The sequence below is a fragment of the Manis pentadactyla genome, chromosome 4, assembly GCF_030020395.1.
Source record: "Manis pentadactyla isolate mManPen7 chromosome 4, mManPen7.hap1, whole genome shotgun sequence".
Classification (NCBI taxonomy): Eukaryota; Metazoa; Chordata; class Mammalia; order Pholidota; family Manidae; genus Manis; species Manis pentadactyla.
In genome coordinates, this window is record NC_080022.1 from 50,480,556 (window position 1) to 50,498,325 (window position 17,770).

Sequence of the window (17,770 nt, forward strand, 5' to 3'; positions counted from 1 at the left end):
GTTATTTTTTGTTGTCCAGTGTCACTGAAGTCTGGATTCAGAAAGGCCACTTGGGAAAGCATGAAAAAAATGACGTGAGCACAGGCATCAAGCATCTGACTTCTAAATATCTAACTTTTTAAAGATAATCCTGACATCATTCACTCTAGCTGTCAAATGCCCAGTTTTGCTTTCTGACCAACATTTTATAAAGTTTAAGACAGGTCTCTTCATGGGACTATTTTGAGAAATTTGAAAATAAAATGGATTTGATTGCTCTCTTCATAGGAAACTTTCTTTTGTTAAAAACCTGTTATTTGGTTGTTCTAACATCAGACAGCCAAATAAATATGACTCTTATGGCATATGCTTATATAATTTAAATCAAAATTAGAAGTGATATTTTTCCCTAGCAGAATTTTGACAGCTGAATTTTAAAGTTTCCGTGCCTGATGTTATACAATATGTGAAAGAAATTTTTTATGTTCACTTAACATATTTATTAAATGTTATATAATATCAACTTTGAAGAGTGAAAATAAAATATTTTTTTTAAATCTCAAATGCATATTTAGGAAACTTCATTATATCTATATAAATAGACAGGATGGAATAATTCTGCAATCTGTAAAACACTTACATATTAAATAAATATTTAATAATCATGAGAGTGATGGGGGAGGTAGCAAACAAAACAGAAGCAAAACATTCTAAGCAAAATTTGACAGGTCAGTTTATGGAATCAGGATGCAAAGAAGGTCAAAGTAATTCACGAGACAAAGTTAAAATGCACTGAGTGTGTGTGCCTTGGACTGTGCTTCTGTGGCCTGCCTGGAGTACTGCCTAACAGTTCTTCATCCACATGCTCTTAGGGAAAAAATCAAGCAGCTAGAATATTTAGTTATTTACGTAAAAGGTGGCTGATAAATCCTTCGTTTTCAGAAGCAGCTAACGGTTGATACATTTCTTCTTTTTTCTTGTGCACATTTTGTTTTGTTCCCACCCTCACAGCCCAACGGGAGCAGCCAAGGCAAAGTGCACAACCCATTCCTCCCCACCCCAATGTTGCCGCCGCCGCCGCCCCCACCGATGGCCAGGCCTGTGCCTTTGCCAGTGCCAGACACAAAGCCTCCGGCCACGTCCACAGAAGGAGGTGCAGCCTCCCCCACCTCACCAAGTAAGTATGCGTGGGACAAGGCGCCGGTCACTGATAAAGCTCTATGCACTTCCGTCCTCAGCTAAGCTTGGTCCCTCACTGCATAGACTCCAGGGATAGGCACAGATCCCCAGCCGTGGTGGTAGCATGAATTTGCAGAGCCAAGGCCAGACCCAGGTGGAGACCCCTCTGGGGGACCATCAACTACACCAGCTGTGGAGATGACTGGGTGTTTGAGTGGGTAACATGGTGTAGGTACCTGCCCAAGACTGAAATCAAGATATGAGGTATTAATTAGATCTTGTATATTTTTTGAGTAGCTTTGAATGCCATCCTCATATCGTCAAACAGCATCTACTTGCATAAATTCTTATTACTAAAAGTCCTTCATATTTCTGTGTAGTCCTGCCTTTCAGTAACTTCCAGTCCAAGAGAAATGTACCTGATGACCTGTAATGGTTACACACCTTGTACATCAAATAGAAAAGAACAGTTTAGGCCAGAGTAACAATTCAAAGGTATGTACGTTGAACATTCACCAAGAGTAAGAGCCTGGCACAAGATCAAAGCTAGTAACTGTGGCAGCCGCATGGCTAGGCTTGGCAGGGGAGGAAATAGAAAGTAGAATTGAATGGAAAGAGAAAAGAACTCTCGGCTCTTCTCTGAATATTCTGAGAACATGTGAACAGACAACAAGGAATTCTAAAACCTTTTTAGATAATAGAAATGACTACTTATTAGAGAGAGAACAATTCTCCAGATATCTCCTGATAATTTAGAGATGGCAAGGGGCTAGAAATAGTTTGAACACACAAATGTGGCTTTTATTAGTACCTGGAACAATGTCAAAAAGAGTGATGACTGGAGGCAGAGGTCCCAGGTGGTGGATGGACTACCTAACCAGACAGAGGGTGTGATGAGCATTTACCCTAAAGCTTAATAGAGGACTCCAAGTGTAGGAAAGGAGTGGAACTGTGACAGTGACCCTAAGGAGAAGGTCCCTTCAAAGGACATGACACTGGATGCAAGAAATCTACCAAGGAAAAAATTAGAGTAGACAGGAAAGAAGTGTTAAGATCAAGAACTTGAGCAGCAGTTATAAAAGTTAAATGGAGGGAGCACAAGGAGGGATGTTGTGTAGACATAAGCTTTAGGATTGGACAGCCATTTAGGTGAATATAGTGAGAGATGATTCCAGGCCTCTCAGGTTCCTTACTTTCAGTGTTGGGGACATAATGGTGTTTGGTGCAGAAGGGAAAGGGCCAAAAAGGATAAATGAGCCTCTGTTGACACTGTGTTCATTAGATTTAATTCTGGAGACCCTAAATCCAAAATGCCTGGAGTCCCTCATGGACATGTGTCTGAGGGTGAGCTTTGAGTTATCTAGTATTCCTTCCATTATTATAATAATTCAGATAGAGGTGAGTGGCATTATGCGTGGATTCTGGTATTATAGCAAAAGAGTGAGGGTCCAAGGGCAATCTGGGGAGATCTACTTCTCTTAGTAAGAGGTGGTTCAACACTTGTTAGCAAAGGAGAAAACCTGATGTCCAGTGACAAAGGGAGCAAATTAGGCTTGTCTATGGATCTTTGAAGCTCAGCTTAGAAAAGGAGCTTCTGAGAAGTAGAGACTCCTAGATGTGTCCTGCTTATTGTGTATTAATGCAACATCTGCAAAGCAGCGAGAGAAATAACCATCTCCAAATCCTATTGTATCTAGTCACTGGGGATACTGGTCTATGGGTTGGTAGCTACATGCTTCTTGTGCCCTGTATATGCCTCTGTGTACCACTTTCCTGTTCCTCTCCTCCCTCTGTAGAGGACAAGGGCACAGTCCTTTAAAGCCTTGTAGTACAATCCTACCTATTCCATGTAAACACATCCTCACCCCCACCATCATGTCTCATGCCTCCATAGTATGTTTTGCAGTAATAAGGATGGGGCTTTCCTGAGGCACTGTGGACAAGTGGAAATGCCATGTGCAGCTGTTGAAGTCTAAAAGACAGGGGCTCAAATCCCCACCATTCAAATTATGAGCTGTCTCCTCAAATTACAGTTTCCTCATCTATAGAATATGAGTGGTAATACCTACTTGACAGGATTGTGTGAAGTCAGCCATGATAGCACCACCACCAAATAAATTGGAGGATTTATTATCTGCCAAAACTCTCAGCTAGTGGAAGGTTCTAGGTAATGATGAAATATGTCTGTAGGACATGTGGAAGCTACTCAACCCCTAAATCAAGTTAACGCCTTCAGGTCCATCCTCTGGACTCCATGCCACAGACTGAATCAAATGCCTTGTGTAAGGAAGTACTACTGGTCATCCTCTTGTGCTCAGCCTCAACCACTCTTTCAACATTATGGGGAGAAGTGTGGAGGGGGTTGTGGCAGATCCAGTTTACATGGTTGCATGTCCGTTAGAGCAGTGTTCAAGGGTCTTTATAAAAAGGAGAGTATCAGGAGAGAGAGGTCCAAAGTTTGATCTAAGTAATTCGATGTTTATTTTTTTGAACTGCAGGATTCTAGAAATGTAGACGGAACAAAATGTTCTACTGATGGTGTAGAAGGGTTTTATCATCATAAGTTTTAGCCCTTATTTCTGGGCTTTTCTGGGGGTTGCAGAATTCACAATAATATGTTGTTTCACAGCAATATCTCACCTTATCATCTTCTACTTTATTAACAAGACAGTGATAGTCTGGGAGACTTGTAATTGATAGCACAGAGAAGCCTCTGAAATTAAAAATCTCAAAGCCCACCAGTCCACAATGGGAGAGGACTTAAGGACCCCGCCCACCCTGCCCCCACTAACAAGAAAAAAAGCCTCTTCCATGCCCTGGTTTTTTGACCAATCGATAAATAAAATACAAGAAAAAAACAGATGGAAGATCAGACAATCAACTCTGCTATTGAGAATTTGGTTTATAACTTTGGGAAAATGTGCTTTCTAATGCTAAACCTCCACATTACTCCCTCAAGTCCACCCAGTCGCTGGCAGTGCTGGACCCCCACTGGCCTTCCCAAGCAGGGTCTGCTGATGGCATGGAAGCCCAGATGGCTGCGTGCTCCCTGCCAGCACCAAAGGGGCAGGACAAGTAACATCCGGTTTCTCCTTCCAACCTCTACAATCTAGAAAGTAGAAAGTGAGGTGTGAATAGAGGCCAAGAGCTTATGGAAGGAAACAGATATCAGAGAGAAGTCACCTCTCCCTTAACATTCATCTTTGATGACTACCTTCTTCCATTCACTGCTTCAGCCTTCATACACTGAGCACCTGCCATGTGCTAAGGACTGTGTTAACTGCTTGGAATACAGACATGATTAATCCCTACTCTAAAGAAATGTGGGATTTATTGAGGGGGACAGCTGGCAAATGGGTAGGACAACCCTGGGGCAAAGGCTTGCCGGGTTCTACAGGGTGGACTTGGGTGGCCTAGGTCCAGGTGTGAGGCCTCAGGTGAAGATTCTTTTAGAGAGGGTGACTTCTAAGCCATTTAGTAGGGATTACATTCTGGTGTTTTAAGTCTGTGAGAGAAGGTAGAACTTTTCTTCAGTAACCAGCTTAGGAGGAGGGAGGATATCTAAAATTAGATTACCAGTGTATAAATATTTAGGGCAAAATATAGTTCATAAATTATGTGCTTTTTTAGAAATTCAGACCACAGGATGGATAGGTCCCGTTTGTCTTTGTCCGTTTATTAGAGCTCAGCTTTGGCAAGGAGAAACGTCATGACAGTGTATTACGTACAGATGTTCAACATCCCAACAGTAGATCCTAAGGGGAGGCTTTTTTAAGAACACTAATCATCTAACCAGAGACAGCCTTTCTATTCAGTGGCTTGAGATAATTTGCAATAAAATAAGATTTTAAAAATAAAACAGGAAATCCTGCCAAGGGTGTCCTCTATCACCCGCTTTCCTGGACCTCGGCTCCCTTACTTCTTAGTGGGAATACCCTGACTGAACTACCTGCTCTCCTAGGCAGACGCCAGGGTGAACTGGGGCGGCAGGTGCCCTGTGCTGCATACAGTGAAGAGTCCAAGGCATCATTTTTAATACCGTCTCATAATGAAATACAAATGGTTGCCAGCCTAAAGCAGACTATGTGTTTTTAAACTAATCAGTTACCTCTGGCACCAGCACTCAACTTTGCAGCTGCAGCCAAAAAAAACAGGGGTAAGGCAGATTTGAGGAAAAATTTGCCTGTGAAATAAATAGATTTTAATGAGAAAAATCCTTACCAGTGGCCTAAAAAACAAGGGAGTGGAGGTGGAGATAACAGTTCTGCTCTCTCACAAAGAGAACTTTCTTGTTGATTTGTTTGGAGAAAGATGGATTAAACTGCACCAGGCCTCTTTAGGACACCATGACAAACAGAAGGGATAACCTGGAAAAGGAAGTCACAACAGATGTGTTCCATTCCTGCTGATGAACTAACTACCTTTGTGGGTTTAGATACCCAGTGAGACCATCTAAATTCAATAGTCATTGACCAACACTGGGTGCTAGGATTCAGCAGGAAATGAGAGAAATGAAAAATTCCTGATCCTCTGGAGCCCTTATTTGAGATATACCAGGGAGGAATGAAGTAAGTTTGTGATGCGTAAGTTGCATAGGAAAATGGAGCTCAGAGGGTGGGGAGTAGTGGAATTGGGATACAGCTAGAAAGAGGGTGATGAGAGAAGGGGAAATTTGCACAAAGACCTGACAGAAGTGAGAGGGTGAACCATGAGACTGTAGGGGAAGAGCTTTCCAAGCAGAAGGAACAGCCAGTGCATCTTGGCATGTTTGAGAACAGCCCAGAGGTCGGTGTGCTGAGAACAGGGTGAGGGTGAGGAAGTAGGAGGAGGCACGATCCGAGAGGAAATGCTGGGGATGAGCTTGGAAACTGGGTGTTGGGAGTGAGACAAGTAATGTAAGTTATTGTAAGTCATTGTAAGGACCTTGGCATTCACTCTTAGGTGGCAAGCAGAGAAGTGGTAACTACCTGCGTTTTACTAGATACAGCTGATGGGTTGCAGCTGACAGGATTTGCTGACACCTTAGATGTGGGCTGAGAAAAAAAAAATAAGAGAAATCATTGATGACTCCTAGTTTTTGACCTGAGCAACTGCAAGGATGGAGTTCCCTGAACTGAGATGGGAGGACTGCTGAAAGGGCACTCCTGGGCAAGGGATGGGGATCAGAAGTCTGGTTTGACCGAATTATGTTTGCGATGCCTACTAGATTCTGACTGGTGAGACTAACTATCATAACATCCTACCTACAGCAGCTCTTTGCAGTTTACTGAGTGTTTCCATGTGCATTTTTTCATTAATTGGGAACGAACTCCTTGTCAAACATGTAATAGAATAAATGAATATTTCTAAGAGTCTTGAGAACAAAGCAAGAGTAGGAGAAATCTCTCATTAGGTTTGGGTCTATTTGTGGTATGATTATTCAAAATGCACTCTTTTTTTTCTTAATTGAATTGTGCGATCCAATTTTTATGTAAGAGGTTGACACCAAGATCATACTATAAAAACGGACTTCTCCAAAGAAGAAGTTGAAGATTGGCATCTTAGCCTAGAGTTATAATGGAAAGAAAAAACACTTTTAAATTGTGATGGAAGATAAAACGTACATATTTTTCTTGTTTTATATTAATTAGAACACAAGATCTCAATTTAAAAATGCATACAAGACTTACAAACATTTTTCCCCAGGCCTTCTTAGCCATGAACTTCTGATTTTTTAAAACTAGAATTCTCTTAAAATAGAAGCATGGAATAACAAGTTTCCTTTATTATTTATTTTTATATCTGATGAATCTTGTATATATTCATTACATGAATGATTGTGAACCTATTAACGAAGAATATAAAAATAATCTATGACCAGGATGGAATCACTCTGGTATAGTAATTAACATATGATCAATTCTTTTTGGTTAGAAAAGCTCTTTATACATACACATTATCTTTCTGTCTTCCTAGGAGTCCTATGAGGTCAGAATTTTCTGGACAAGGAAGCTAAAATTAGAAAGTGTAGGTTACTGTGCTAATCCCAAGATTATACTCCTGGAGTAGCCTGGTAGGGACTCAAATGCAGACCTTCCCATGCTCTTTCTACTGCCTCTACTGCAACTGAGCAAATTACAAAGCAATGGGACATGGATACCAGGGAGCCTCAACTGCCTACTTGTGTCTGAAATTATTAACAACACAACAAAGTATTGAGCTTTTATTAATGTGTCAAAGCACTTTTTAAATGTTTTATACATATTATTTTGTTTTAGTCCTTTCAATAATCCTATAAAGTAAATACTTAAATTATCCTAATTGAGAAAGACAAGGCATACAAGAGGTAATTTTCTCAAGGTCACTCAGCCCGGTTTAACAGCATCATGAGTCACAGCCAGCCACCTTGAACCTGGAGCTAATACACTTGGCCATAGCATCCTATGAGTATCTGCGTTAGCCCAAAGCTTCTATATTTTTGCAGTGAAAACCCTATGGGAGAAATTTAGGGAAAAATGTTAGTGGTTATTTATACTTTAGCATAAGTTGATTTCTGTTGAGAGTAATTCTTATTATCAGGGAAAGAAAGAGGGCAGAATTGGAGGGAGATAAAATAATAACAGCAAAAAAGTGGAAAATGGAAGATTTTGATAAAGGCAGATTTCCTTTATTCTCTAGGGCTCCTCAGAGCTTGGACAGTTGATGAATGCTTTGAAGAATTACTTTCTGAGTTGTCACCCAAATAATCTCCCTTTCACCAACACATTTTTTTTTAAAGTGTGTAGCACATTGTTTTAATCAGTAATTGGATTAATAGCAAGCCAGTGAATGATATACCTTATTTACATAATTTTTTAGATGACATAAGGACTGCATTTCCTCCTTCAGAGAAGAACCAGTGGATAATTACAAGAGAGAATAAACAAAAAATAAGTGATTTCCTTTTACAGAACACTTTCATTACTGATGCCTGGAACACTCCATTATTCTTTTTTTTCTTTTTTTAGTTTTAAAAACTACATTCAAGAAAATTCATTCTGTGGTGCACAGTTCTATGAGTTTTTATAACATCATTGATTCTTGCAGCCAACACCACAGATAGGATACAGAACAATTCCAAAGACCTTCCTCCTCATTCTTACCTATTCTTAAGTTAATGTCTGATGTCACTTAGTGCCAGGGAATTTATTTTACTTCACTCTATCTCCACAGTAGTTTTAATTTCTCTACTAGCTCTGCTGCTGTTCCCATTATATTTCAATTTTTTTAATTCTGAACTAGAAAGGGTCTAGATACATAAAATATTTCAGTATATTGGCAATAGTGGCATTTCGTAATTGAGGATGGAAAAGGTTTATTCAGTAAAGTTTTTGGGACAACTGAGTAGTCATCCAGAAAAAAAGAAAATTCCTCACACAAAATAAAGTCTAGGTGCAGCCAAAAAACAAACAACAGAAAAATGCAAATGTTAAGCCTTAGAATAATGCATGAAAATACAGACTGATTTTTTGATAATATTGGAGTGAGGAGGGCCTTTCTAAATAATACAAAACAGAATCCATGATAGGAAAGATTAACAAATTCTACTCTAAGAGTATTAAAAATTTATGCATAGAAAAAAAACATAAAAAGTCAAAAAACAATACAGTAGGAAAAATATAACACATGACAGAGGACTAAATTATCTGATACATAAATAGTTTTTAAAAATCAGTAAGAGGCCAACAATCCAATAAAAAGACAAGAAAAGAGTATAAGCTTAGAGAAATGAAAAACATTTAAAGATACTCATGTAGCATTAAAGAAAGACAAAATAAAACTTGAATGATATTTTTACCCATCAGATTAGCAAAGATCAACAAGCATCTTGAGCATCTTGACCCAGTCTTGTTAAGTGTGTAGAAAACAGACCCTCTCCTGCCCTATTAGAGGACTGTAAATTGGTTCAACCACTTCAGAAAACAATTTAGCTTTTTTTTACCTATTTTTATGTATATAAATTTTAAATGTAAGTGACAAATACGTTAGATATGTAAACAAAGATGTATATAAAATATTCATGGGAACATTGATTATAATAAAGGATTGGTAATAACTCAAATATCTACCAATATGATGTATACTGGGTACCCTTTAAAATAAAGAGAGAAGTCTATATGAATTCATGGAATAATCAGAGTTATGTTAAGTCAGCAAAGGGGAGTGCTAAGAAGTGTGTATAGAAGAGAATACTATCAAAGAGTAGGAGGATATCTATACACATTGGCTTGCATGTTGAAAGATAGAAACTGGTTTGTCAGGGAAGAGCTCTTGGGTACTTTATGCAAGGACAATGAAATATGTTATTGAATTTTAAATCCTTTTATAGCAAATATAATGATTTATTCATTTTCAAAAATATTTGTCTAATGATCTAAAACTCTGTATCTTATTTATTATAGTGACCAAAACTCAGATATGGGGGCTGGTGTGGGGGGGGTCTTCCATAAAATCCATGGCAATTTTTATACATCTAGATTTTCCCTGTACCTACCCAAACTTTGGGTATGATAGCAAAAATCTGTGATTTTTCTGAAGAAGAACAATATTCTTTTTTCCTCACATGCAGCTTGGAGTTTAGTGTAAGTTTAGTCTATTCATTCTGTGTAGCAATTATTTGGTCACAAGTGCTGCTATAGTAACCCACTGAATACAAATGTACACATGCTATCTTAAATCATAATTTTTCAATTTTTCTTGCAGCACATTTCTACCTTGCTTACAATCCAATTTTTATGTTTTGCAAAGGAAAATAAAATTATGGAAAACCATGTACTTTGATAGATATTTTTATATGCTTTACCTTAGTTGCATCTGATGATTATTATAAGTCTGCACAACTGGAATTGTTAGTCCTATTTTAAAAAGAGGAAACTGAGATTGAGCCAGGATTCAAACCTGGGTCTGTGGACTCCAAAGCCCAGTGCTTTGTATTCTACCAGGATGCAATACTTGTTTGGAGGTATAATACTGTATGTACACCTTGCCTCTGGAAATCCTAAGACACTTATAAAAAACTTTAACATTATTCCAAGAATAATGAATTCTTGGATACATTGAATTGGATGAAAAATAGAGGAACAGAGAAGTGACAAACGAGAACATACAGGTTTATCATGACTATTCAGGTCTTGTTTTTTCCTCAGTTTTTTACTTCTTCAGGTGAAAAAAATGATGGATGAGATTTAGGATTTTCTTTCTAAAGGTAACGTATGGCAGTGCAGGAAACAGAAAACATACAGTATAAAAGAGAAAATTCTCTTCTATTCCCCTGTAATCAACTACTATTAACATTTTGGCCTGGTTCTCCCCCACTCCTCTTTTCTTAATGCATGTTTATGTGCTTATTTGTGTGTATGCACACACACACATTTATATAAGTTGATTGTGACCATAATGAATATAGTTTTTTGTGTGCTATACCATTTCTGATTTCACAAAAAGTTAGGAAATGTGATTTTAAACAATTCTTACCCATTCCTTTACTATAGGACATTAACTTTTGTCCCAGCCTATATGCTCCAGCATATTTTTGAACATACATTTTGTTCCAACTTTAATAATTGCATTAGGATAGATTTCTAGAATTACTAGAACCACCAACATGAATATTCTTGGTACATGTTACCAAATTGTTTTTCAGAAAGGTTGTGCCAATTTACACCCTTACAAATTATTTGTGAGTCTGATGAGGGGGTTGAGTATTTCTTTTTAATTGTTGGAAGGCAAATATCTTGGGATGGAATACCCTTAATCAGATATTGGAATCAGTAGTCCCTGACTGGATGGTTTGGGCATTTTTCTTCAAATGTTTCAATATAAAGCACAGTGGAATTCCAGGGATTTCCCATCTTGGTGGCTGAGCCTCTCCTTAGGGGTCACTCTCTGGACTGCTCCTGTGGAGAGGGTAGTCCATTAGACATTCACAGAGAGTGAGGCCTTAGTTAAAGGGGTAGGTGCATTGGAATAAGTGGTATTTATTATGCTGGACTCTTCATAGATAAAGAATCTCAGAGAGGTTAACTGGCTTGCCAAGATCACATTTTTAGTAAGAGATTGAACTGATTCAGTCCAGGATTTTCTGGTTCTAAAATTCATTTTCTGTTTACTACATTTCATAGCCACAAAAATGAAATTATCACTTGGAGTTTTCAGGTTCCACTTCTGCTTATTTTATTTAAAATTAAAAATTATTGGAATGTATTTTAAAATCACCTATATCCCTCTCTTCAGAAATAATCACTTTCTGTGCATACTTTCCAACCATTTTCGGTGCATATTTTAAACATGGTTGATCATAATATATATGTGTGCTTATATGTATTTATGTATACACATATATACAGTTTTGTAAATAACTGTATTCATTTTAGAGTATGAACATGTCATGATGTCATTATTATTTTTAAAGTTTTTAGTGGCTGCAAAATATTTCAGCGTATGAATGAAGCATTAACTTATAAGTTGGCTCCAGTTTGTTGCTTTTGTAAGTAATGCCATAATGAACATCTTGGAGCATAAATCTTTATCTGTACTTTTAAATATTTGTTGAGGATAAATTCCCAGAAGTAGGTTTTCAGATTTACACTGCCTTTTGAGAGGCTGCAGAAGCCTTTCAAGAGGGAGCAATCCAATATATTGATCTAAGTTTCTTTTTTTAGTAAACCCCAGCTGAATCCAGGGTTGATTCCCTGTGGCTATTTAATATAACTTTCACCTGTGCCTACCCATATACATTGTTGCTTCTGATCAATAAGTATGTTCTGTCAATTGAACAACACACAGCATACGCATAAAAGTAAATGACAGTTATATATTTGGATTAGCCATCAGAAATACATTTAAATGAACTGACACAAGCTGTATTCTTATCCTTTAAAGTTATTATGAAAAAGAACATTATAGACAGTTTAAACAGGCTGTATGCAGGGAGCATTGTAAAGTGCCTCCTTATCACACAGATTTTGGTAACATTAGGTCAAAGTATGCCCAGTTTACAAGTTGCTCTGACCCTCTTCTCTCTGAGTGCCCATATGATTGTCTTATGCCTTCCTTTATGCACATTTTACCCCAGATTATGGTGGAGCTAGAAGCCCCTACCTCCCTGAAGATCCTTAATACAAGTAGAAATACTAGCAGAGCAAAGCCATTAGTGAAATTGATTCTTTTCATGATTTTTGTGAACTATTGGCACATTAGACATATCATGCAAATTGTTACCATACATGTTAAGTAATTCTAATATATTAAAGCTAGAATTCATTAGCTTTTCAGGAAGAAAGCTCGTGGGTGGGCTGTTCTGTAATAATTTACTAGCAATAAGTAGGCTTTACTATCATGCCCTGAGGGCTATATCCTTTTGGTGGTGGTGGTGGTAACTTGTTTGTAGAAACAAAAGATTTACAGAGATAATAGAATGAGGTAACAGAATTCACAGACCTGATCAAAACAATGAAAATTCAGTGTAGTTATCTTCTAGATTCCAAACATCTGGATGAAAACTGCAGCATGTATTCACTCATATGGGAATTTCTAAATCTCTGAATCCTGAATCTTGTGTAAGCAAAGGCTGTATAATGATAGTAACGATGCTAACCCAGGCCCTGTAAACTTGTCAATACTATTAGATTTCTTTGAAGGAGAAACACTCCAATATCCTCTAGCATTTCTTTTGGGACCTTGTATTAGAAATAATACTGTTCAAGTTCCTAAATGAGCTTAATTGTAATGGGTTTCATTTCAAAATTAACCAGTCTATTTTCTGGTAATCTCTGTATTTTTCTTTTTTTCAGAAATGAAAACTTTGCTAACAGAGCTACTTTTTTAAAAATAACATGTGATAGTGCAGTTAAGAAACGATTCTAGAAATTATTTCAATTGGTCTTTGGTCATCTCACAGTTGCTGTTTGCATCCGATGGCTTTCCAGGCCCTTGTCCTTCACTGTCAGGTGTCACTGACAAACATTTAACGAAACCACAACTTGACTCCCAGGGATCTGCTCAAGTCTGCGTCCCTGAACTCATTTTGATGACTTCTGTCCAGTAACTAGGACATTCCTGGGCAGGTGGTAGAATCATAGTAAGTCTATGTTGAATAAAACTGGAGTTTTGACTGGTTGTTTTTAGAGGACAATCCCCGCACTTGAACATGTCTGAGTTCCCGAAAACAAGGGAACACGTGAAGTGCCTGTCGATACTTGAGATACGAAGGGAAAGGTTTAGAGTGTGAGGATATCCAATTGTCTTAATGGTGTTTAGAATGGAAATTTAATATCTTTGTTTACTCGATAAGTTATTTCTTCTTCTTAAAAGAAAAATTAATTCAATAGACTTTACCCCTCCATTTTAAAACAGGTCTCTGATCTTTAAAAATGTGACCTTCCCTTGATGTTTGGCAAAATGGCATTGGCAGCATTTCCATCTCTTCTCCTTTTCGTCAGCAACTGACGCCTCCGATTCCTGCCTCTGTCCATTTGCTTGTGCTGCTTTATGACCCGTCAGTTCATCGGAACTTGTCAGCCGACACGTCTTGTACAGCCTGTCCCAGCCATCTCCATCTCCTCTGCAGAACTTTTCCAGTGCTCCCGCCACATGTCACTTTTCCGTCCTTTAATACCTCACAGATTTGTATTTATATTACTTTAAGGCACTCCTATTTTCATTTTCTGCACTCCTCTCTCCCCCATAGGCTCTAATACTGCCTGGACAGCAGTGTGTCCTGCTCAGCTTTGTATCTCCCATAATGCTCAGTACAGAGCCTGGCACAGAGTGAGTGTTGACAGGAGAGACAGAGAGGACAGGCAGAGAGAGACACACACCCACACAGAAAGGGAGACAGAAATAGAGCCAAAGGAAGGGAATGAATATGAAGACATTAAATTATCTCTTTTCGATACACCTCAAGGGTTAGACTTGGTGGAGCTTAAGAGAATGAAGAAGGGGTGTTCACTCCTTTCATGCCGTTGGAGTCTCTGATGAAACAGAACACAAATCTCTCTTCAAACTTCGCGTCAGTTGCAGGCCAGGCAGTCAAGGATTAGGGGACTTTAGTTGGTTCCTGTACCTGGAAATAAATTCAGAAACTCAAAGCTCACCAGGTTCCCCTACTTTCTTCCCTGCCACAGTGCCTCACTGTGTCACCGCCGGCAGCCGTGCAGAGAGGCGGGCCAGCCCTCCAGCTGGGCAGCGCCTCCCCGTGGGCGTTCTGAGGGCACTGGACGGGCTCCGTCTGAAGGCAGGCCTGTGTTCACGCTCACATCCCACCCACACACACACGTCTGCATTCTCTCCCTTTTCTCCCTTTCAGTGATTATATATAGTTCAGTGGTTGCTAAATTTGAACTAGACCTCAGACCTGAGTGCCTGCTTTCAGTATTCCTGTTTATCAGATTTGAGTGATTTTACTGATGTGGTTTTTGTCTTAAAGAAACATCAACTGGCATTGATACAGATATTTTAACACCTTAGTGTCTTTTTCTTCAGTCATATTTATTTCCCAAAACAGACAAGCTCCAAGCATCTTTATTCAAAACAATCTGACCACCTTCTTAACACCGTGGTCAGGGTAGGACTGTTAGGTAAAGGCTGCTATAGACTCAAAAGTGATTCATCTGGAAATATCATGATTCCTCTATCCAGACACATCCCTTATTTCTTCTACTTCAGGAAAAGAAAACCTGACTCCTTGGGGACAACAAAAGTTGGAATTCTGTTTTGCTCGCAGGCAATCAGTTACATCCACTTCTGAGGACATGGAGGCTCAGTTTTCCCAGGGCACGGCTGTAAAGAGCCATGCTAATGGGTGATACCTTCCTCTGTCCCTGCCCACCCTACAGTCCCCCTAGAGATGGATCCCAGTATCCTTAGAGGCCTTGTAAAACTATTGCTTATAGAGAAGCCTGTTCTTAAAACATTCACTCACCTTATCCTGAGGCAGGACTTGTGCCATCTAAATGAAGGGATAGATACCTAGCAGTGCCTGTGATAAGTGGGGAACATAGAAGAATGGGATTTTCAGGGTATAGAATCATTTCCTCACATGGAGTTTTTAAAATCACTGTGGCTAAGGCCCGACTGAGACTTTTGAAGAAATACATTAGAAAGGAGAAAAATATGATCACATTAGAGCAAACAAGAGCTGGTGGAAGCTTCTTATAGGAATGTTCATCCATAATGTTAGGAAAATGGTCCATGGCAGTATTGCCATGTGGATAAGATGGCTGCTAAAAAAAAGGAAACACTTTCTGTTTTAAAGCAGCCAAATAATCAATAATGTGATTTCTAATAGTCTTATTTGCCATGAAGACTTTTACAATGAGATTATATATGCAAACTGATTTCCCTATTGACTTATCAGAAAATCATCAAATGCCCCTCAATCTTCCCTCCAGAATCCTCAGAAATGCCTACAGCAATCTTCCCAGAAAATTCTTTTGTGGATTTCATGATTTCTTGAAGCTTTTCCTGCAACATTTGACTATTGCTGTTATAAATAAGGCAAGAATAATTAAGAAAGATATGAATGTGATGTGAGCATAGTAGTTGCAGTTGTATGTGATTAATTACCACATTGCTACTTGATTTTATATTTGTACTGAAAGTTCTTAGCTGTGCATGTATATAGCTGATTCACTGTGATATATGTGGTTATTTTAATAAAAAGTTTCAGTTGAGGTTTTCATTCAATAGTGTAACTCCCTTATTCCACTGTTTCTTTGGGAAAATCAAATTCAGCTTGTGTCATATCCCTTCTAGTACTACATCCTGTTATAGGTGAACACTCTGCCTGTTGTAACTACAATAATAGAATATGAGTCAGACTTTCATTCTTCCTTCCCTTGCTTTTTCTGTGTCCTTGATTTTTTTCCAGAAGCTAGCTTTCTATAGAATAAATTTTCCCTGGGCACCATTTGTTTCATTTGGTACCTTGGTTACTCAGAGATGCCCAGACTTTTGGAGTTGTGATATTTTCTCTTTTTTTAACACAAACACATTACCACCTCTTTCACCATTGCTTTCTTTTTAAAAACCAGAATAAACTGTGGATCAGCTTTGTAGCCTGTGAGAGCACTTAAAGGCTTTGTGGGATGTTCTGGTTCCAAGACTGCAAGATTTGTCTCGTGATTAAAGAAGGAAAAATAGTCAGTTGTTAGCCTTGATGATTTTGAGTAGCTAAAGTATTTGTATGTTAAACGTTCTTTCAAATGGCAAATTTAGGTCTGGCAAAAAATAGAGAATGGGATGTAATACAAACTTGTCCAGATTTAGTAAACTTGCTATGGTCAACAGAGAACTATCTTCCCATAAAAAAAAAAAAAAGAAAAGAAGAGTGAAAAAAAATGCTGTGTATCCCAGGATTAATCAGCATGCTGGTTTCTGATGTCACCGGTATAGTAAAAATGTCATAGGAGAGCCTTCTATGTGCCTGTGATGGCCAGTGTGGGCCAGTGCACACATTTCTAGTAGGACCAGCAAACCCAGGGCCCAGTTCTCAGCATCTGTCATCCATCTCTGAGTCTCAGTGACCTAGCCTACTCTTCATGCCTTTTTGTTCTTCTCAACCTCCTACCTATTCACATGTGAGAGGACACATTTTTCTCCAAACTGCTAACAGGTTTAACAGGTTATTTCATCTACTAGCTTCCTCTTTCCCTCTCCCACATCCTCTTTGTGCCCTAGGAGCAGGCAAATTCACTACCAGGTAATTTTACTGTCCATCATTTTCAATATATAACTTTCTATTGAGACTTTTTAAAGCCTATCAAAGTAAAACAATAGGCTGAGTGGAGCAACCAATAAAGAGTATTTAACTAACCTTTTGAAAAATTAAATTTCCACCCTAGTAGTGAGTGAGAGGCATATACAAATGCCTAAATGCAGAGGTATTTCTCAAATCCATCAAGTTAGTCTGACATAGGATGGGCTGGAGAGGAAATCAGTAGATTCACATTGCTAGACAGTACAACACATCATACATTTTAATTGTTTTATATAAAGCTGTGACTGGACAAATCGTTCCAAAACAAATACTAAGACAACAACAATTTCTTATTAATAGCCATCTGAGAACCCTCATGTTATCCTCTGTCCCATACTGGTTTAACAGCCACAACTATATGACCATCACAGACCTCTGAGGGTGACTTAGCTCTTACCAAAGATGACCAACAGGATATGGGCCAGATTGGTGGAGTTTTTATCTCTTGATGTGCTTAACAAGGGAAATAAGAGATCTGAGCAGTTCTCTATAAAATTGAACATCAAAGTAAGAGAAGTAGATGATGTTAAATAAGGAGGGGAAAAAAACCTGGCAAAGGAATTGGGTATTCCCTCAGTTATTTGTGTTTTTTAAAATTGCAAGTCCTTTTCATCGTTCAGATGGTGTGTATATAGAGTTAGTCAAAAAAACTTAGACCTTTTACAAGTACTATTAAGGAATTTTAAATTGAAAAAAAACTTGAAATTAAGCAATAGCCTACATGAAAGTTCTAGTACAAGAAATAATGTGAATAAATCTTTGGAGTTTGTGGTAAAGAGATGAGGTGTAGGACACCAAAACAAAAGGTCCATTTGGATTTGTGAGCCAATGAAACAC

At 38.4% G+C, this 17,770-nt stretch overlaps 1 protein-coding gene across 10 annotated transcripts in view; it reads left to right on the forward strand.

Moving 5' to 3' along the window:
- NFIA (nuclear factor I A) overlaps positions 1-17,770 on the forward strand; it is a 351,544-nt gene that overhangs the window by 296,412 nt on the left and 37,362 nt on the right. For all 10 annotated transcript variants that reach the window (XM_057500256.1, XM_057500257.1, XM_057500255.1 and 7 more), the window contains one exon: positions 991-1,156. In XM_057500256.1, the coding sequence (XP_057356239.1) occupies positions 991-1,156 (166 nt within the window). The remainder of the gene's footprint in view (positions 1-990; positions 1,157-17,770) is intronic.